The 16,133-nt window shown below is 55.0% G+C and overlaps 6 protein-coding genes across 6 annotated transcripts; 2 read left to right on the top strand and 4 right to left on the bottom strand.

The window, feature by feature from the left end:
• Positions 1-1,007: 1,007 nt before the first annotated feature.
• Positions 1,008-1,484, top strand: B0I36DRAFT_255551 (uncharacterized protein; the record flags this gene model as incomplete). The annotated part of the gene is made up of 1 exon (XM_046150886.1): positions 1,008-1,484. One exon carries the CDS (start codon positions 1,008-1,010, stop codon positions 1,482-1,484), a length of 477 nt encoding a protein of 158 aa, XP_046005454.1.
• An 876-nt stretch (positions 1,485-2,360) lies between these two features.
• Positions 2,361-3,989, top strand: B0I36DRAFT_338783 (uncharacterized protein). The gene is made up of 2 exons (XM_046155816.1): positions 2,361-2,985; positions 3,055-3,989. The coding sequence occupies exons 1-2, from the start codon at positions 2,544-2,546 to the stop codon at positions 3,804-3,806; spliced, it is 1,194 nt and encodes a 397-aa protein (XP_046005453.1). The 5' UTR covers positions 2,361-2,543; the 3' UTR covers positions 3,807-3,989.
• Positions 3,990-4,247: 258 nt separating this feature from the next.
• Positions 4,248-5,728, bottom strand: B0I36DRAFT_436443 (GLEYA domain-containing protein; the record flags this gene model as incomplete). The annotated part of the gene is made up of 4 exons (XM_046162824.1): positions 4,248-4,905; positions 4,969-5,282; positions 5,347-5,476; positions 5,535-5,728. The coding sequence occupies 4 exons, from the start codon at positions 5,726-5,728 to the stop codon at positions 4,248-4,250; spliced, it is 1,296 nt and encodes a 431-aa protein (XP_046005452.1).
• Positions 5,729-8,558: 2,830 nt separating this feature from the next.
• On the bottom strand, positions 8,559-10,530 carry B0I36DRAFT_389366 (major facilitator superfamily domain-containing protein; the record flags this gene model as incomplete). The annotated part of the gene is made up of 3 exons (XM_046161324.1): positions 8,559-9,895; positions 9,971-10,363; positions 10,432-10,530. 3 exons carry the CDS (start codon positions 10,528-10,530, stop codon positions 8,813-8,815), a joined length of 1,575 nt encoding a protein of 524 aa, XP_046005451.1. The 3' UTR covers positions 8,559-8,812.
• A 668-nt stretch (positions 10,531-11,198) lies between these two features.
• B0I36DRAFT_338779 (uncharacterized protein) lies at positions 11,199-11,874 on the bottom strand. Its single transcript, XM_046155815.1, has one exon. It carries the CDS (start codon positions 11,587-11,589, stop codon positions 11,242-11,244), a length of 348 nt encoding a protein of 115 aa, XP_046005450.1. The 5' UTR covers positions 11,590-11,874; the 3' UTR covers positions 11,199-11,241.
• Positions 11,875-14,419: 2,545 nt separating this feature from the next.
• Positions 14,420-15,014, bottom strand: B0I36DRAFT_389365 (uncharacterized protein). The gene is made up of 2 exons (XM_046161323.1): positions 14,816-15,014; positions 14,420-14,748 (listed from the first exon to the last, which is right to left on the bottom strand). The coding sequence occupies exons 1-2, from the start codon at positions 14,921-14,923 to the stop codon at positions 14,602-14,604; spliced, it is 255 nt and encodes an 84-aa protein (XP_046005449.1). The 5' UTR covers positions 14,924-15,014; the 3' UTR covers positions 14,420-14,601.
• Positions 15,015-16,133: the final 1,119 nt, after the last annotated feature.

Genomic DNA, 16,133 nt, shown 5'->3' with positions numbered 1-16,133 from the left:
CAAATCAGCGAGTTAAAATGCATCGCGAACCGTGCGTCGAACAGAAGCATGTTATGCGGGAGAGCCTTCATTGTGCCTAGAATACGCCTCTCGTGCAGGATTAGGGACAGGCATATAGTGTAGTCCTCCACCTTGATGTGGAATGAGGAGGACACCGAACACGAGACTGCAGGAGGGGGCATGAGTGGCGTGGTCCAAGTCTTGCCTTTGGTGAGTCTGCTGGGCGGCCAGATGACTGATGCAGCATAGCTTAGGCCAAGCTATTCTTGGTTACAGCACATTCCTGTGGAAAGATAGAATCGAAATCTCTCCGTGGCTGAATTTCTTCGCAGGGAATGAGAAAGGCCATCCACACATGACGGTCTTTGGCCACGTGGGCGACAAGGTCGCGCCAATACCTGCCACCGAGCACGATTCTAGTCCACACAGGGAACATCCATATCGTCCGATTGTCGAATTATGGTTTCAAATACACGGGGAAAGCTTGATGCGGTTCACGATCCAGACCCTGAAGCAGGGTCGTCGGTTTCCTCATGCGGCTTCATCCCAAGACAGAAACCTCCTTTAGCTGAGGACAGCCACAGCATGCGAGACCACGCTGGACTCAGACTGTATCCCCGCGGGGCTTTGGCTCCTTGCGGCACTGATCTAGACCAAATCTCGGGGGCGGAGGTGGATGGCTGGTCGATCCTCTACTTTGAGAGCTCTCCCATCGCTGAGAGATAGGACAAGTTTGAATGACATGGTGAGCGCCTCAAACAGTGGCTGAGAATATCTACGCCGGATTGATGTTGCCTCTCAGTAATACGACGACGAGTAGAGTCTAGAGACCCGTAGATGTCGATTCCAATGATGTACATAACCTGTTCAAGCCCTCCAAACCAGACTCGTTCATGCTCACAATAAATGCACCGCACATTTAAGGCATTGCGAATACAAACAACCATAAGCATCTACCTCCACTCAAACACATACTCCTCAGAATCATAGTCACCACATTTTACAACATGCGTTTCTCCACCCTCATCTTCACCAGCGCACTGTCAGTCCTTGGCTTCGGCTCCCCCACGGTGCTCCCTGGGACGCCTGGCGCAGCAGCCATCGCGCCCCGAGAGATCTCCATGATGCCCGCCGCCCCGCAATGGACAATCGAGGTCCTCCAGCGGGCCTGCAACCCGGCCGACACGTCATGCAAGTGGTCCTTCCGGATCAATGACAAGTCTGGCGCCCCTGCGACCCAGTGCTCGTTCACCATTAAGGGCAAGCCCGCGAGCCAGACGGGCGGCGCGGGTTTCAAGTGTGGCGTGTACACTGTCGGGGCAGGGTGGAGCGGGGCTTTTGGCCCTGGTAACGGCTTCACCACGCTCAGTGTGGTGAACAGCCAGACTAGGAACATCGTGTGGCCGGCGTACACGGACAAGCAGCTCGCGGGGGCCCGGGTGGTGAGCCCAGACCAGAGCTACGCGCCAGTCAAGCTTGCGTGATTTGGCCATACCGTCAGTCACGGAAAGAAAAACACAATTGGTGTGCGATGCTAGGGGAGAGAGACATGGTTGGATCTGCGTTTTGCTGTGGGGATCTTCCCTGCTTCGGCAGGGGCGGGCTCCGGTGGGGGACCGGCAGGGATTGGGCAGGCTTCGACAACTCTGACATGTTCGATGTGGCTGTGGGGGAGCACCAGGAGGTTTCATGTGTCAACACAGCCACCGACCCCGAGTTTTGGACTTTTGTCCTGGCTTGCAGGGAACATCTGGGCAGCCGCCTGTCTGCTCTCCAGTGCGAGTGGTTCTCCGCGGACGACAATAGCGGGCGGCTTAAGCTTAACTCCTTAGTGCATAGATTTATACCCCACGTTGAACTCCCCGAGTGGATGTCATGAGCCCACCCACTGCGCCTCAGGAGACGGTGATGATGCGAAACACTGTGAAGATGTTGCCATTTCGAGAGAATCACCTTGTGATGTGGGCCACAGGTCAACCTGGACGCCAGCACATACGGGCTTTCATTTGCATCACAGTCACTTGTTCCCGGGTTGGGATTATTGGCAACCCGCGACCCTCCTTATATGTCTGGAATCAGAGATATGCTGAAAGGCATGGACAGATGGAGCAGTTGTTTTCTTGTCAAGCCAGCGCTATAAACGCCACCGTACAGATATAGTGGCATGTCGGGGCACGATTGACTCGCACGTGGTTGGGCCCCCGAAACGTGTCGCACTACTGAAACTGTTCCGCGTTTCCTGTCATGCGATCCCACCCTACACCACCCATGTGGCGATCAGGTCATTCATGCAAACCCCGATCTGGCACCCAAGGCAGATCTGTGTTTTCTGGATAAAGAGCAAACTAGTGAACCAGTTCGTGGCTTTATTGCTTTTTGCTGCTGCGATTCGAGATCCTCGAGTCCTGCTCTGATTTTGTGGTTTGCACGCTGGCAAATCCGTTTTCATTCTCCGGGAGCCGGTCTCTTCTGCCCCAAGTTGTGACATATATACCCTTTTTTAGACCGCACGGTCTACTCTAATTCCGTCGCATTCAACAGAGATGCGCACTACAAAATACTTGGCCCTGGGTGTGCTCGCCGCTGGCACCACCCGGGCGGCGCGCAAGACTGTTCTCGACGCGGACGAGGTCCCCGCGACCTGCACGACGCTGTGCCAGTTTACGCTAGAGCAGACGCTTAGTTGCGACGACCAGAACCGCAGAAAGGACGATTTCCTGCTGTGCGTGTGCACCGCGCCGAACGCGAGAGCGCTGCTGCAGCAGTGCCTGACCTGCCTCGAGACGGGCGGTGGAACTGCGGCAACAACGGCCGCGCCGACAGTGGTTTTGAGGAGGCCGAGGAGTTTGCGATCTTCAAATATCCAACCAGGCAAGAGACAGAGGAGGGAGCGTAGAGCATCACAAAACGAAGAGGAGATCGAGGACACCGCCTCCGAAGTCACCGATGATGCCAGCAACTCCCGTGAGGACAGGGGACAAAGGTGTAAGGCCTGCCTGACAACAATACCAAACACAATCTCTACTCATTGCCAGTCACTGACAAGACTTGCAGCTGTGGCGAAACTGATTGAGCAATGCAACTTCAATACCGCCGCTCCTGAGGTTCCGGCAATCACCGTCCCACCAGCCACAACAACAACCCAGACACCTCCCACGACAACGGCTAGTCCCATAGCCATCCCACCACCGGCGTCCTCATCGTCCTCGTCGTCTCTTGTGACAACCGCGACGTCTGAGCCAGACGCCGCGCGACCTGTAGAGACGACGTCACCCACAAGCCCGCCTGCAGAGCCATCTGACCCAGTACGTGTCTCTGAGATCCCAGATGCTAGTCCAACACCACCCACCAGCAGCCCCAAGCCCAGCCCAACGACGACTGCTCCCACAAGTCCTCCTGTTGCCATCGTTCCTCCAGAAGTCATCAGCCCCCCTGTTACCATCACGCCTCCTGTCGTTGTCAGTCCTCCTGAGGCCGCGCCAAGCGGCGATCCAGCCACTCTGCCCCAGATTCCAATCCCCGGTGGTGCTTTTCTTGAACCGCCAGACCCGGTCATTCTTCCTCCGGGTGGAGCAGGTGGAGTGCCGGCAGGCCTCGCGCCGGCAGCATCGTCCACCCCGGCGACCGGCAGTGGCAGTGGTGGCGGCAGCGCGCCGCTGGCCCCAGAGAGCCCGGCGCAGCCGTCGAGGAATGCGCCGCCGGTCGCGGTTGCTGGTGCTAGGCGAATGTGGGGTGAAGGGCAAAGTGGACTTTTGTCCTGGTCAGCTGTGCTGGGAATAGTCGTAGGTATGGCGGGCTGGTTGTAACACCCCGAGCCCGGCGAGGTACTGAGATACACGTGGATAGTCACTACTGGAGAGAAACGCAGAATGGTAGAGTTGGAAGTGTGGAACTTTGCTCGCCTTGCAGATGCCGCCTAATGACTCGGGATGAAGTCAGTTTCTCTGTGCACTTTGCTTAGCCTACAGTGAATGTTAAAGGACAGGTGTACATTTCATCTCTTGCGGCAAGCGTATGCAAAGCGTGTGCAAGTTAAGCTGAGAGAATGAATTTTATTGTGACAGTTGAGCCTAGTTACTGCGTACACTGCTAGGGGCTGGAAGAGAATGTAAAGGTGCGATGTCGTAGTTTTGTCATCAATTTTTCGTGAGTCCCACCCATCCAGATGTATGATGATGATGGCAGACAACTATTAAAGGAGGGAAGATAGAAGAAATGTTACGAGAATGATGGGCAATCTCACTCCATTAGCTGAAAGTATTGGCGCTGCAGGCAGGGACAAAGTTGCCCTCACCACCCGAAAATCCGCCGCTGGGGACAGTGATGGTGAGGTCACTGTTTCCAACGCCACCGCCGTTGGACCACAGCCAAGTGAACGGGATGGCGTCGCCAACATTCATCTGTAACTGCTTGGTGCCGCCGACATAAGGCCCCCCTGCCGTGCGGATAGACTTGAAGTCGGTGTTGGATGAATCGTACGCGCTGTAAGATTTGTCCCCCGTCCATAGGTATCCCCAGTTGTCGACGTAGTCACCGCTGGAGCTGAAGGTATGGACACCAGTCGCCCGTGCGACGTAGAAGCCTTGCACAACGACCGCGGCGAACGCCGAATCGAAAGTCTGCCCACCCATGGTCATACTGCTATCGCCATATGGCCAATCGGGGCTACTGAACCGCGGAGACCTGATGGATCCGGCGAAGTCGAAACCAGTGTTCTTGAAGTATTCGACGTTGAAGGCGCCGGGATTATTGTCAGCGCTGAACTGGTGCTGATACTTCTTGAACCTGAGACCGTCCGGGTTGGCAAGGAAGGTGCCGACTACCCCCTGTGTCGAGGTTGTGGTGGTTGTGACCGTCGTGGTTACCGTTGTCGTGCCAGTAACCAACTCGTTGAGTGTAATCGTGCTGTTGACGTGCGGAGTTAGCAAGATGCGAGACTGCTTTGACAGAATTGTTGATGCTGCTTACAGTGAGACCTGTGCACCGAGGTTGACAGTGGCAAAGTTGGTAACGCCAGCACCAGCAGTCACCGTAGGAGTGATGGTGATGGTGTTGGTCGTCAGCCCCAGGCAGGAGCAGGCAGTCTGGATGTTGCCGGGCTGGGCGCTGGGTGGGATAATCGTAGGTGTCACAGCCGCAGAAGCAGAAACACTAACTTGACGCTTGTCTAGCGCGGGCGGGTCAATGGGAGCGTCGCGACGACCCACGGAGGCGGTGTACGCGGCGTCCAGACATGTTACTGTGGAGATGGACGTCGTGCTCGTCACGGTGCTCGTGATGGTCTGCAGTGGAGTGTAAGTTAAAAAAAAGAGTCGCAGGTCGGTCTATCGGTCATGGTGTACTCACGCTTGTGGCAGTAGCAGTGGTTGTGACCTGAGTAGTATCCTGCCTTCCTACGGTGAAAGTCACCGTGCCTCCACCAATGCTGACGGTGGACGTGATTGTCGGACGAACGGTGACGGCCACAGACGCAGACCTGGGATGATGTGTCAGCATCGCCATATTGATCACTGCCACAAGGTGCCTCGACTCACGCTGTGAGCGGCCGGATGCCCAGCACGCTGGAACAGTAGGGGGTTGCAAGCGGGTCGTTGCGCAGCCCAACTAGCAGATTGTTGAGGAGACAGACGACTGGGTCCAGTAGACCTCTCTCTTCGACGGCCGGCGCCGGAGCAGCATAGGCTGCGAGTGGCAGAAGGATTGGGACGATATTTGATATGGCACGCATTGTGGTGGTGGGATGTGTACGCCGACGTACGTCCAATGGAGGGATTGATGTTGCGTTACCTGACCAACAACCTTGCCGAGCTGAGAGGATGGTCGGATCTTTTTGTATCCGCCATGGCGATGACTTTCGCGGCTATAGGTCTTCTTCCATCGCAGATGCGCGCCCCGCCAACACTCCGCGCTCCGGGTGCTTCGCAGGGTCCGCCACGGACGCCTCGAGGACGTTAGCCTTCCGCTATGAGGCGGCCACACCGGCACCCGGGTGGCCGAGTCATGTCTTGATTGGGCCGTGAGACAAGGGAGCGGACCTTTGCCAAGGGCCTGTTGAGGTCAAGGCCCTGGGTGGCTTGGCGACCTCGAAAGTCACTTCCGCCTGCCTTTTAGCTGGATGGTGGCGAGAATGATATCAGCCGAGATGTCCTATATAGGGCTCCACGCTACGCAGACATGCTCGTGGCGGACAAAGAGGCGGACACCATGGCTCCTCTCTGGTGCTAAAGCGTGAGGACTTGTTTCGCTACTTTGTCAAAGACGACGCGCCGGCGTGTGGCGAATGCTGGGCACATGCAGTCACAGGCCACGCAACTGGCCAGACCACGGGCATTCATGATGACGAGCTACTTTGACAGATATGACAGCTCGTACATGACATGCAAGTACGGGTCAAGAAGCTCGATGGTGTTCGCCGGAGTGGGAAGTTTCATGTGTTCTAACGGAAAGATCCGGTGTCGGGGAAAAGGGTCCAGAACACGGCGAGCATGTTGCAGAGCCCAAGCGTCTCAAAGGGTGGTGTCTGCGCCGTGCTTGTTCCGCAAGACAAGAACTCCCCGGTGATCAGCATCCGCCCTGCCTGTTTATTCGTCCGGATCGTGACCAAGCTCGCTTGTAGAGTTCAAGCCAGATTGAGTTCCGCCAATCGGCACGATCCGTGTCTGACATTGACAGCCGCCCTCTGTGGGGCTAAGACAAACCTTCGACCGCTTTGGGGGATATACCATGGTGGAGGCAAACTGCTCGGACCGGAACTATCCTACCCATGGGCAAAGAATGGACTTTTCGTAATAGAGCTGTACCATTTTCGCCCGAGCTAGCCTACGTGGCAGGTCCACATAACCTTTGTTAGGTCGTAACCTTTGTTAGGTCGGCTCACCAAGAAAGGGCGAGCTGTCAAGGAATCGTGGCGGTGTCTGGTGTCTTAGGTTCAAGGCCAAAAGGACAAGGTCCTGATCTCCTCAGCCGCTTCTGGGGCCGAGACACAGCCTGCCAGGCTTCATGATGACATAACAGACTCATCCCGATGGCGTACTGCACATCATCAGTGTCCGCCTCGGTCCTGATGCTCCTTGATGACCGACGTGCTCGCGAGCCTTCCCTCTAATATGGCCCCACTTCCTCTTCTCGCCTCCATCGCCTTGCCTCCGTATCGAGTGTCGCACCACGGTCTGGAACCTGGAACCTGCCCTTTGGAGATGGCTCCAACCAGTAAGGGTCCACAGTTCGGCTTGATCCGAGAAAGGGGGGGGGGGGGGGGCAAGGTGCTAACGGCACAAAGTTGACGTCCGTTGACCATGGCACTAGGCACCCTAGGCGAAAATCTAAGCCTATGAGTTGAGGCCATGAAGAACCACATTGTCAGTCTTAGTCTCAAGCCACGACGGAGAGTGGATGCATGTTCTGTTGCTGCATTTCCGCAGCGGGTTCAGCCGTCGGTGCGAGACATCAAGCATGTGCAGTGTGATGCACGTCAACGTGCATGCAAGGGAGAGGAGTCAGGCGGGTAGATCACAGCGGATCCAGAGCAGCCATAGCCCCTCACAAGGCAGGCCTGTTGTGAGCCCTCGACGGTGGGGGGCACGTCAAAAGTTAGAGTGAGGCTGCAGAGGACAAGAGCGTGAGAGTATTCTGCGCGGGGCAGTTGGTGTGGCGTGTCTTGGCTCCGCACGAGACACGATTAGAGACAGGTTTGCAGGGTCTCGCTGATATAGGAGATGGATCGATCTATCCGCCCGACAGTCCGAAATCTAGAACACGAGAATGTCTGACTGGCGATATCGAAGGCATCTGGAAATGCAGAACGTTACGCGAGAGAATCATACTTCCGGGTAAATGAGACAGGCTCTGAACCTTTCACGACACCTGAGATGTGAAAAGTCTGTGCCCTGGACCACCGACCATCCCGGAGAATGATGCGAAGGGGAGAAACTTGGATCGGGACCTTGAGATCGGTACACCGCACTGCTGTGTAAGGAAGCTCCGATCAGGTCCACAGCCGTCGTGGAGAGCATAGCATGCGCAACCTCTGGAAGCATACGACCCTCCTTCAGTCAGAGTGACAGCAGCCACGGAGATGGGAACGGTGTCGATCACACCCCACTCCCTGGCCCCTAGAGAAAGGCAAAAACAAGATTCCTCCCGGCGTAGATCATGTTCGCTTTGAGAGAAGGTCGCGTCATCTCAATTGAACTCATCTTTCGGGCGAGATCTAACGTCGTTTGGAGTGGAAAGTACTGAACCTTTGATTTTAAAATCGGAATCAAGTAACAACGGGTAGCGACCTCTTGACACACTGTTGCTGCGGAATTTCCCGCAGACTCATTTGGGCCTTAATTCTGACGGTCCCCTATTACGATTCTCTGTAAAGTGCAGGGAGAATGTCGGGCGACGAAACATGTTTATGATCGCGGATCTCTCGATTTTTGACACTTTGCTGATGCCTGCATGCACAAGATACTGGGCCAGAAATGGGTTGTCTTCCAATATCTGGCACTCAAGCAAGCCGACAATTTGTCTCGGGCGCACAACACGAGCCGATGTTGGAGGGAAGCCTACGAGTTCCATATTAGCAGATGTGAAGTCCCCCATCCTCACGGCTGTCTTGTCGCGACGGACGAAGGCAGGCTTCCGCGCCACTTCCGCCACGAAACTTGCAGTACGAGATAATTGAAGACTTTCTGGAGTCCTCTAAACTGCATCTTAATGCAACGCAACCATGCACCACTACCAGACTACGGCTCGTCATTGCCTGTGAAGAAAGCACACGATCCAGTTCCGCCCCGAACCCTCGGCATTAGCATCGCTGTCGAGCTTAAACCCTCTCCCTTCCCAGCGCCCTCAACTTCTCACCCCAAATCCACGCCACCAGAGCCGAGGGCACAGCCAACCCGGCAAACAGCAGCGCCAGCAGGGTGTTTCCCCATCCGTACCCCAGCACCTCGTACATCCTAGGCGCGAACAGCGGGAACACAAAAGCCAGGATATACGACAGCAGCTTGACCGCCGCCGTCGCCGAGGCCGCTGTGTTCCCACCACTACCACTCCCCGCTGAGGCACCACCACCACCACCACCGCTGAACTCGTCGAGCATGTACGCCTGGAAGCCCGCGCTGAACATGAAATTCGCCAGGGTGAACACGGCGATGCCCAGGTCGACGACCGCCCAGTGGACGTGCCGTTCCGCGGTCCACGCGTACCACAGTAGCCCCACGGGGGTGAGGATAAGGCTGGGAATGACGAACGGGATGCGGAACTCGGGGTTTATGTGTGCTACTACTTCTTCTTCTTCTTCTCTCTGGGTATGGCTATCTCCCGACTCTGGTTCTTGAGCTGCTCGTGCTTTCGTTTGCGCACGTGTAGATAGTGTCTTGTATGTCGCGTCCATCAACCGTCCTCCAATCTGAGTTGCCACAGTCGCACCGAGCGTGATGGCGATGTAGTGTAGACTGCTAGTGCTTTCGGACTGGTTGTACTCCTCGATCCAGAGCGTGGCAAAGGTGGAGAGTACGAGGAAGTACACAGCGAAGTCGAGGGCCATATTGAACGAGACGAAGAGGATGACGGGGCGGAAGATGAGCATTCGCACTGGGCGGAGGAGATTGTTCTTGATCTTCTGGCCAATGGTGAGGTTGGAGGGGCTCGATAAAAGGAACCCGTGTCGCTCTTGCACGATTGGACCATACGATTCTTTGATGAGGAAGAAGCCTGCTGCAGTGGCGACTGCATTGAAGATGGACAAGATCCAGAACGTCCAGGACCAGTGAATGTGTTCGGAAGCCAGGCCGCCAACAATGGGGCCGAGTGCGGGTCCGATGTACGGGAGAAAGGTGGCGATGGCGATGGACTTGCCACGCTCTGATGCCCCATACATGTCTGCAGAGACAGGGCCGAGAAGCTGTTTCCCCCAACATAGGTCAGTATCACACCCTGAATTGTGTACGTGTTGCAGAGATCGGCACGGCAAACGTACCCCTATACCACATGATGCTCCAAAGCCAGCCATTAGTCGACTCGCAATGAGCATACCTGACGACCTGCCCACCGGGCAAAGGGAGTTCCAGAGGAGATACCAGCAATTGCACAGGAGCCACACAGGTCGCCGGCCATAGAGCTCGGACATTGGGCCGACGAGGAAGGGGCCGAACCCAAGTCCGAGCAGGAAGATGCTTGAGGCCAGGAGGGTCGTCGCTGGGTCCATATGGAGCTCTGCAGCGATCTGCTCAAGCGATGCAGCCATCATGCTGGCGGACATGGTCGTGGCGAGGTGGCTGAGCGAGACAATGAGGATGATTGTGACTTTGCGAGATGTCGGCCATGTGTATGGGTTGTAGGGGCTGGTAGTCCATGACGAGACGACGGGTTGCTATCGGCCACATTGTCAGACAACTTGGTAAGCTACCGTGTTTCCGCGGCTTCGCTGGGGCAACGAACCTTCTCCTTACCCTGGCGCGGCTGATCCGGCTCGCCACCTGGAGGTTTGGGCAGCGCGGACTCCACATCTGAACTGGATGCTGTGATTGTCTCTTTCATGCTGGGCTCTGCCATTAACAAATCGTAATGTCTTGACGCCGGCACAACCCTTGTATGGTTGTGTGTCGCCTGCCCAGTCGTGCGATGGTGCTAGACGGCAGCTCAGAAATACAAAGATTGAAAATATCGCTAAATGATGGACAATAAGAATGAGCCAAGCTAGTTTCCCATTTCAACAGCAGAAAGGTTCTGCTGGGCGACAGCAAGTTATATGAATTATCTCCCACCCCGTTGAAGCCGAAGCCGAAGCCGCACGCAGGCATTCCAATTGGCGGTGCAGGGGTGGTCATGGTGGTGAACAGGGGTTCATGGGGCCTATCACGCATACGCCGTAAGGAGATAAGATGCATGTCAGACTGCCCAGATAATCTCCTCCGAGCTCTGGGGTATGGTCTTCTCGGCGATCTGATAAGATTAGATTCTAGTGCTGCACGAGTTGACGTCGGCTCCGTTCGCCGTTGGCACCATACCCCGGATTAAAGAGGAGTCGGATCCGGCCCTCGTATTGCGAAGCTCGCATCCCCGCTTAGCGCCGAAGTTGCCATGGCCCTGCCTGCATAAATCCGACCTCATGCCCGGCACGAAATTCTAGGCAGTGGCTCGGGTTGGAGATTTTCAATTGCTGAGCTGGCTATGGACGAAAGCAGTGCTACGATGTGCTTGAAATGGACAAATGGCAACTTGATAGCACGAGGCTACTCCATGCTGATGCTAAACTCTGCTGCACCTCTGCTGCTTGAAAGCCTTGCCCGAGGACTGCTCAGTGTCTACACCTCGGCGTTTCCCTTCATCCGTTTGCCGTACGGTACGCCAAATGGTTCGAACCACTGGAAGCGGTTTGCCACACGTTATGTCAAGTTTGGTTTGAGTGTCTGGACGATGTCCGCGATACACCACCATCCACATCTCATTGCCAGAGCTGCACGACAGAAGCGAGCATAACTCAGCGAGGCCGATAACATTTATTTTTGCCCATCCGACATGGTAGTCCATGTTGCCTTCGACTGGTTCATAGCCGCCATCTCCAGCATCGTCGTGTTCATAGGTGCCGTCAATCATGATGACTTCTCCTCCATGAAGGCACCATTGCGCGTCCACTGTCCCAGCTGGTGGAAAGGCAGTAAGGTTATTGAAGCACACCTCGTCGACGTAGAGGCAGTATCTGAATCTAGGCAGGTCTTCGACAAGCCAAGGTGCGTCCGCCCCTTCACCGTCCAGCTCGACAGAGCGGTCGTTCACCCACTCGAGAAAACGCGCTTGGACAGCATCTTTGGGGGAATTCTCGAGGACCGCGCGGTCTTCGATCACTGTCCACTCAAGATCTAGTCCCAGCTTGTCTTCCAGACCGTTATCGTGGAGCTACGCGAACAATCCATCGTTGCTCCTCTCTGCCTCGGCGTACTAGTTATTCGTGAAAACGAGCCAACAGTCCGACAGAACGACAACATGGCGAGTTCAGCAGAGAGCAACTGTGATTCTGGTCGTTGTAGCAGTATCCTCACTCGGATTGAAAAAGGGTTTCCTGTCGGACAAGACTCGTATGATCTACGACGACGGAGCACGAAGCACGTCGGAGGATGGCGGCTACGTCGTCGCCAGTAGGGCGAATCCCATGAGCGCCGGCGAAGCAACGGCAGAAGCCGGTTCTGGGGTTCCAGGGGAGGGCTTAGAAGGTATGTAGCGCCTCGCAGAGATCGATGCAGCCGTTCCAGGTGCCTGCCGAAATGCCAATCCTTCATTTCTGATCTGCACTGATGTCATTACTGCAGCTGGGAGCTTGCAGAGTAGAAGTCATATAATACCCAGCACTGCTTCCACAACAGGCTCCCCCAAAAAGAAAACAATCACATGACTCGCAGAGCCTGGCAGGGCCATTAAAATACTTTCAACAAGCCCCGACTGCTCATTCAACCAACTACAAGATATCCTATCACATCAGATCATGGCCTTTCTCCACACTTAAGTAATCTCGTCGATACGCCTCCTGGACCCAGAAAAGCCTACTGTCGGTCTTTCTTCGATGGAATTATGTATAGAAAACGCCTTCGCACAAGTCTTGTCGGTGGTGCAAATGCATTGCGGGGTTTAGAAGATGAAGGGCGGTTCGCACTGATGGCGGTGCTGGGCGTTCCACGAGCTCACGTTCGAGAATTTTCCACCAGCGTTGCACTGCGACGCGGTTGTATGGTCCGGAGACGCTTTCAAGCACATTCTCGTGCAATCATTGACCTGGTTGTCCTAGAAACGCCATAATGGTGAGTAGGTCAAGCTGGAGTTTGAAGTGACACATGAGAACAACGTACAATAACGCAGCAGTGGCTGCCATCTGGGTAAAGACACTGGCAGTATGAAGCAGCAACGCTGCCTACACTAGCAACGAGTACGGTGCAAATGGTGAGGAAGGAGACCATGTTTGGCGCTGATGAGTACGATGTGGTTGGATTGAAAATGTGGGCTTGTGAGTATGAATGACGTGGAAATGGTTATCTATAACGGCTCCAGCAGAATGATGAGAGGACACTCCATCCTTATAAAGTGCAACACACTAAGAGACCAAAAGACCACTTGAGACGAGTCATATACGGATTTGCGCGACTTCACGAAGGGGTCTGCACTGAGATCTACACAACCTGTGAGCGAGCCCACGTGGCCTAGAAGAATACGCTTGTGTTGCTTTGGGAAGGCTCTTCGTCATGACAATAACGAGGCGCTAGCCTCCGTGGAATCAGTCAGGCCGATACGAAGGTTTGTGGCACTATCTGAACGACGGCCACCCTGACGGTAAAGGCCGCATGAATCGCGCGTTACTAGGGCCAAGTATATTGCAGAGAACGGCAGCCCGACCCTTGTGCTGACCCTTGGGGATGTTCCAAGATAAGCCGGGGAAGGGACGATCCCTTTCCCATTGCAGAGCTCAGCAGAGCTTATCAGAGCTTGGCAGAGCTTGACTGAAGCCACGTGCGCGCCGTTAGCCGTGACAGCTTCCGCCAGCTCAGGGGGGTCAAGCATTGCAGCCCCATCGACATCAGTCGGCTGAGAGACAGGGACCTCGGGCAGGCCTGGAACCTTACCAACCCACGGACCCTGCTTCAACCACCAAGGTGCCAACATGCGCAACGGGCCAGAGCGCGCTAGATAATTAGGGCTAAACACCACGAGCGTTTCAAATTGCGGAGCTGCCAACGGTAACTGCCGCCGCTGACAAGGCGAGCCAGGCCCCTGTCTCCAGCCAGGCTGCCCCCGTCATTAACTACTTCAGGCTGAGTGGGTCTCATCGAGTCAGTTGCGGCTCAATGCTGAGTCAAGCATCGAAAGAGAAATGAAGCCAGCAATAAGTGCATTGTGACGTGGTAATAAAATAGGGTTTAGGTTTAGCCCTATCTGAGAAAGGTCGGAATAGTACATCTCGTATAGAAAACACTCAGTATCAGATATCGAGGTCATTAGGAGCACGAATGGCTGCCGCGATACCCGATGTGGTGAGCACGGTTGCCTGCAGGATAAAGAACGTTCAGGCGTTGCGCCACGTAGTGTCAGGGACTATGCACAGATCATATCGACGCGCCACCTCTGTGCCACTGGACGTCAAGGTATCGACTCGACACCGAGGTCTCCACCAAACCACGAATGAACCGTGCTGTTGCAGTGAAGATGGGGGCTAGTGTATTAGGGCAGGCAAACGCCCATCAGCCATGGCCGCCAGAGTGGTCTCCACCGCTACGAGACGGTGACTGTATCATTCGCCTGTAGGGATAATGGGGCAGGCCACGATGCAGCCCGCGTACGTAATTGCTCCAATCGTACTTGGGAGTCAGTATAGCCAACATCGACTAATGGGCTGTGTGCACAAGAGAGAAACCCTTATCTGATCACTGTGATGAGCGTGACGGGATTTGATAGATTAAAATTAGGGGAAGCAAATAGTTCTGAATTTGTGCGTGACATGCGATGTATGTGTAAAGTCTATGGAAAAGGACTGCTGGTGTCTGTACTCAGGACACAACCCAGCTAATAGTTTGTCTACTGCTCTTTCCTGTGCAAGCCCTCCCAACCACTATTCGCCCATAACGCTTAGCCGATCGTGAAGTCCTCGCAGGACAGGCGAAACTGTGCGTTCCACCCGCTCACGTCCGAGTACTTCCCACCAGCGTTGCACTGGTGTTTGTAGCTCCCGTTGTTCAGGCAACGCTCCTGGCAGTTCTTATTGATGCCGTATTGCTAGTCCATGTTAGACTTGGTTGCTTGTGTATCTCAATTAAGTTTGCCGAGGTTATAATTGACTCACAGTAACGCAGCAGTGGGAGCCATCCGAGAAGAGGCATTGGCAGTATCCGTCAGCAGCCACGGAAGTAACGGCGGCGAAGATGACCGCAAAGACAGAGAGCCGGACCATTTTGTCGTTGTTGGAGGTCGATTTGTAGTTGAGTGAAAATACAAGGTTGGTAAGACTTGTGAGCGATGAGGTGGTTTTTGTGCACGAGGGGTTGATGGACCTGCTGTGATGGGCTTTTAGGAGGGCTGCTGCAGCTTTATAAAGACGACAAGCGTATGATATTCCATCACAAATGCGTTTCTATGGTTAGCTAAAGCAGCAGATAAATCGCACGGCCGACTCCATTGTGGGGCGCAAAAACGTGAACAGCTTTACCGCAGCTTCCATTGCACCAGACACTTTACCACAAGTGTCTTCATGCCACGCCGTTCAACCCATGTCCCAGCAGCTCAGAACAGCGCACAGATAATTAGACCGAGCACTTTGTTTCAGCGTGACTCTTGTCATTCATTGTCCGAAAGGGGGAAATTGATCGTCAGGGTCGACTTCACGAATGCGAACCAAAAGATTGCCCAGTTCCCTCGTGTTTGCATCATGGTCTGTCCGATAGTCAGCATTCTCATTAGTTGCTTATGGTGATGCATCTCAGGCGCGCGAGAATAGAGTGGGGAGCAGCCTGAGTCGTGTGTAATCGAGCGCGTAATTTTGGTCAGACTTCCAGGCGCCTTTTGGTTACTGATCCAATCCAGAATGCCGGGATACGGTTGTCAGTCACTGCCAGGGCCAGGGACGCGACTCGCAGTCAATCTTGAGTCTCGATGAGCAAGCTAGCGCAAACGGTTTGACGCATGGGCGATAGCGTTACGGCACGTCTTGCCCCTGGATTCCTGGCCCCTGGCCTCTGCCAGATTGTCGGCCCGCCCGTATTGCGGGGTGCGTATGCTGCTCCCCACACCTCTGGCCTACTTGGAGAAACTGTCGGCAGAATGCAGGTTGAGGGATTTGTCGTTACTCGAGTCATATACCGACAGCCGGCTGCAGGGTCCAACCTGTTTTGTAGGGTGTCACCCGGCAAGCTGGGTCACGGGAGCTGTCACGGAAAGTTACACACCGGCACCCACAGATACCCCCGGACCTCACAGACACCCATATAGCCTGCGGTCGAAAGAGACAGGGCGGGGCCAGCTCCACTGCATCATCTAGATCCAACCACTCGGGCCCGGGGCAGGCCCGCTGAGATGGACTTTCCCCCTCACCGAACGACGTTCACAGAGGTAGCGGGTTCATAGTGACCTGTGAGCACATATCTGAGCCACCCACGTTTGATCCT

Source organism: Microdochium trichocladiopsis, assembly GCF_020744255.1.
Source record: "Microdochium trichocladiopsis strain MPI-CAGE-CH-0230 chromosome Unknown B0I36scaffold_13, whole genome shotgun sequence".
Classification (NCBI taxonomy): domain Eukaryota; kingdom Fungi; phylum Ascomycota; class Sordariomycetes; order Xylariales; family Microdochiaceae; genus Microdochium; species Microdochium trichocladiopsis.
This window is presented reverse-complemented; position numbering and strand designations above follow the sequence as displayed.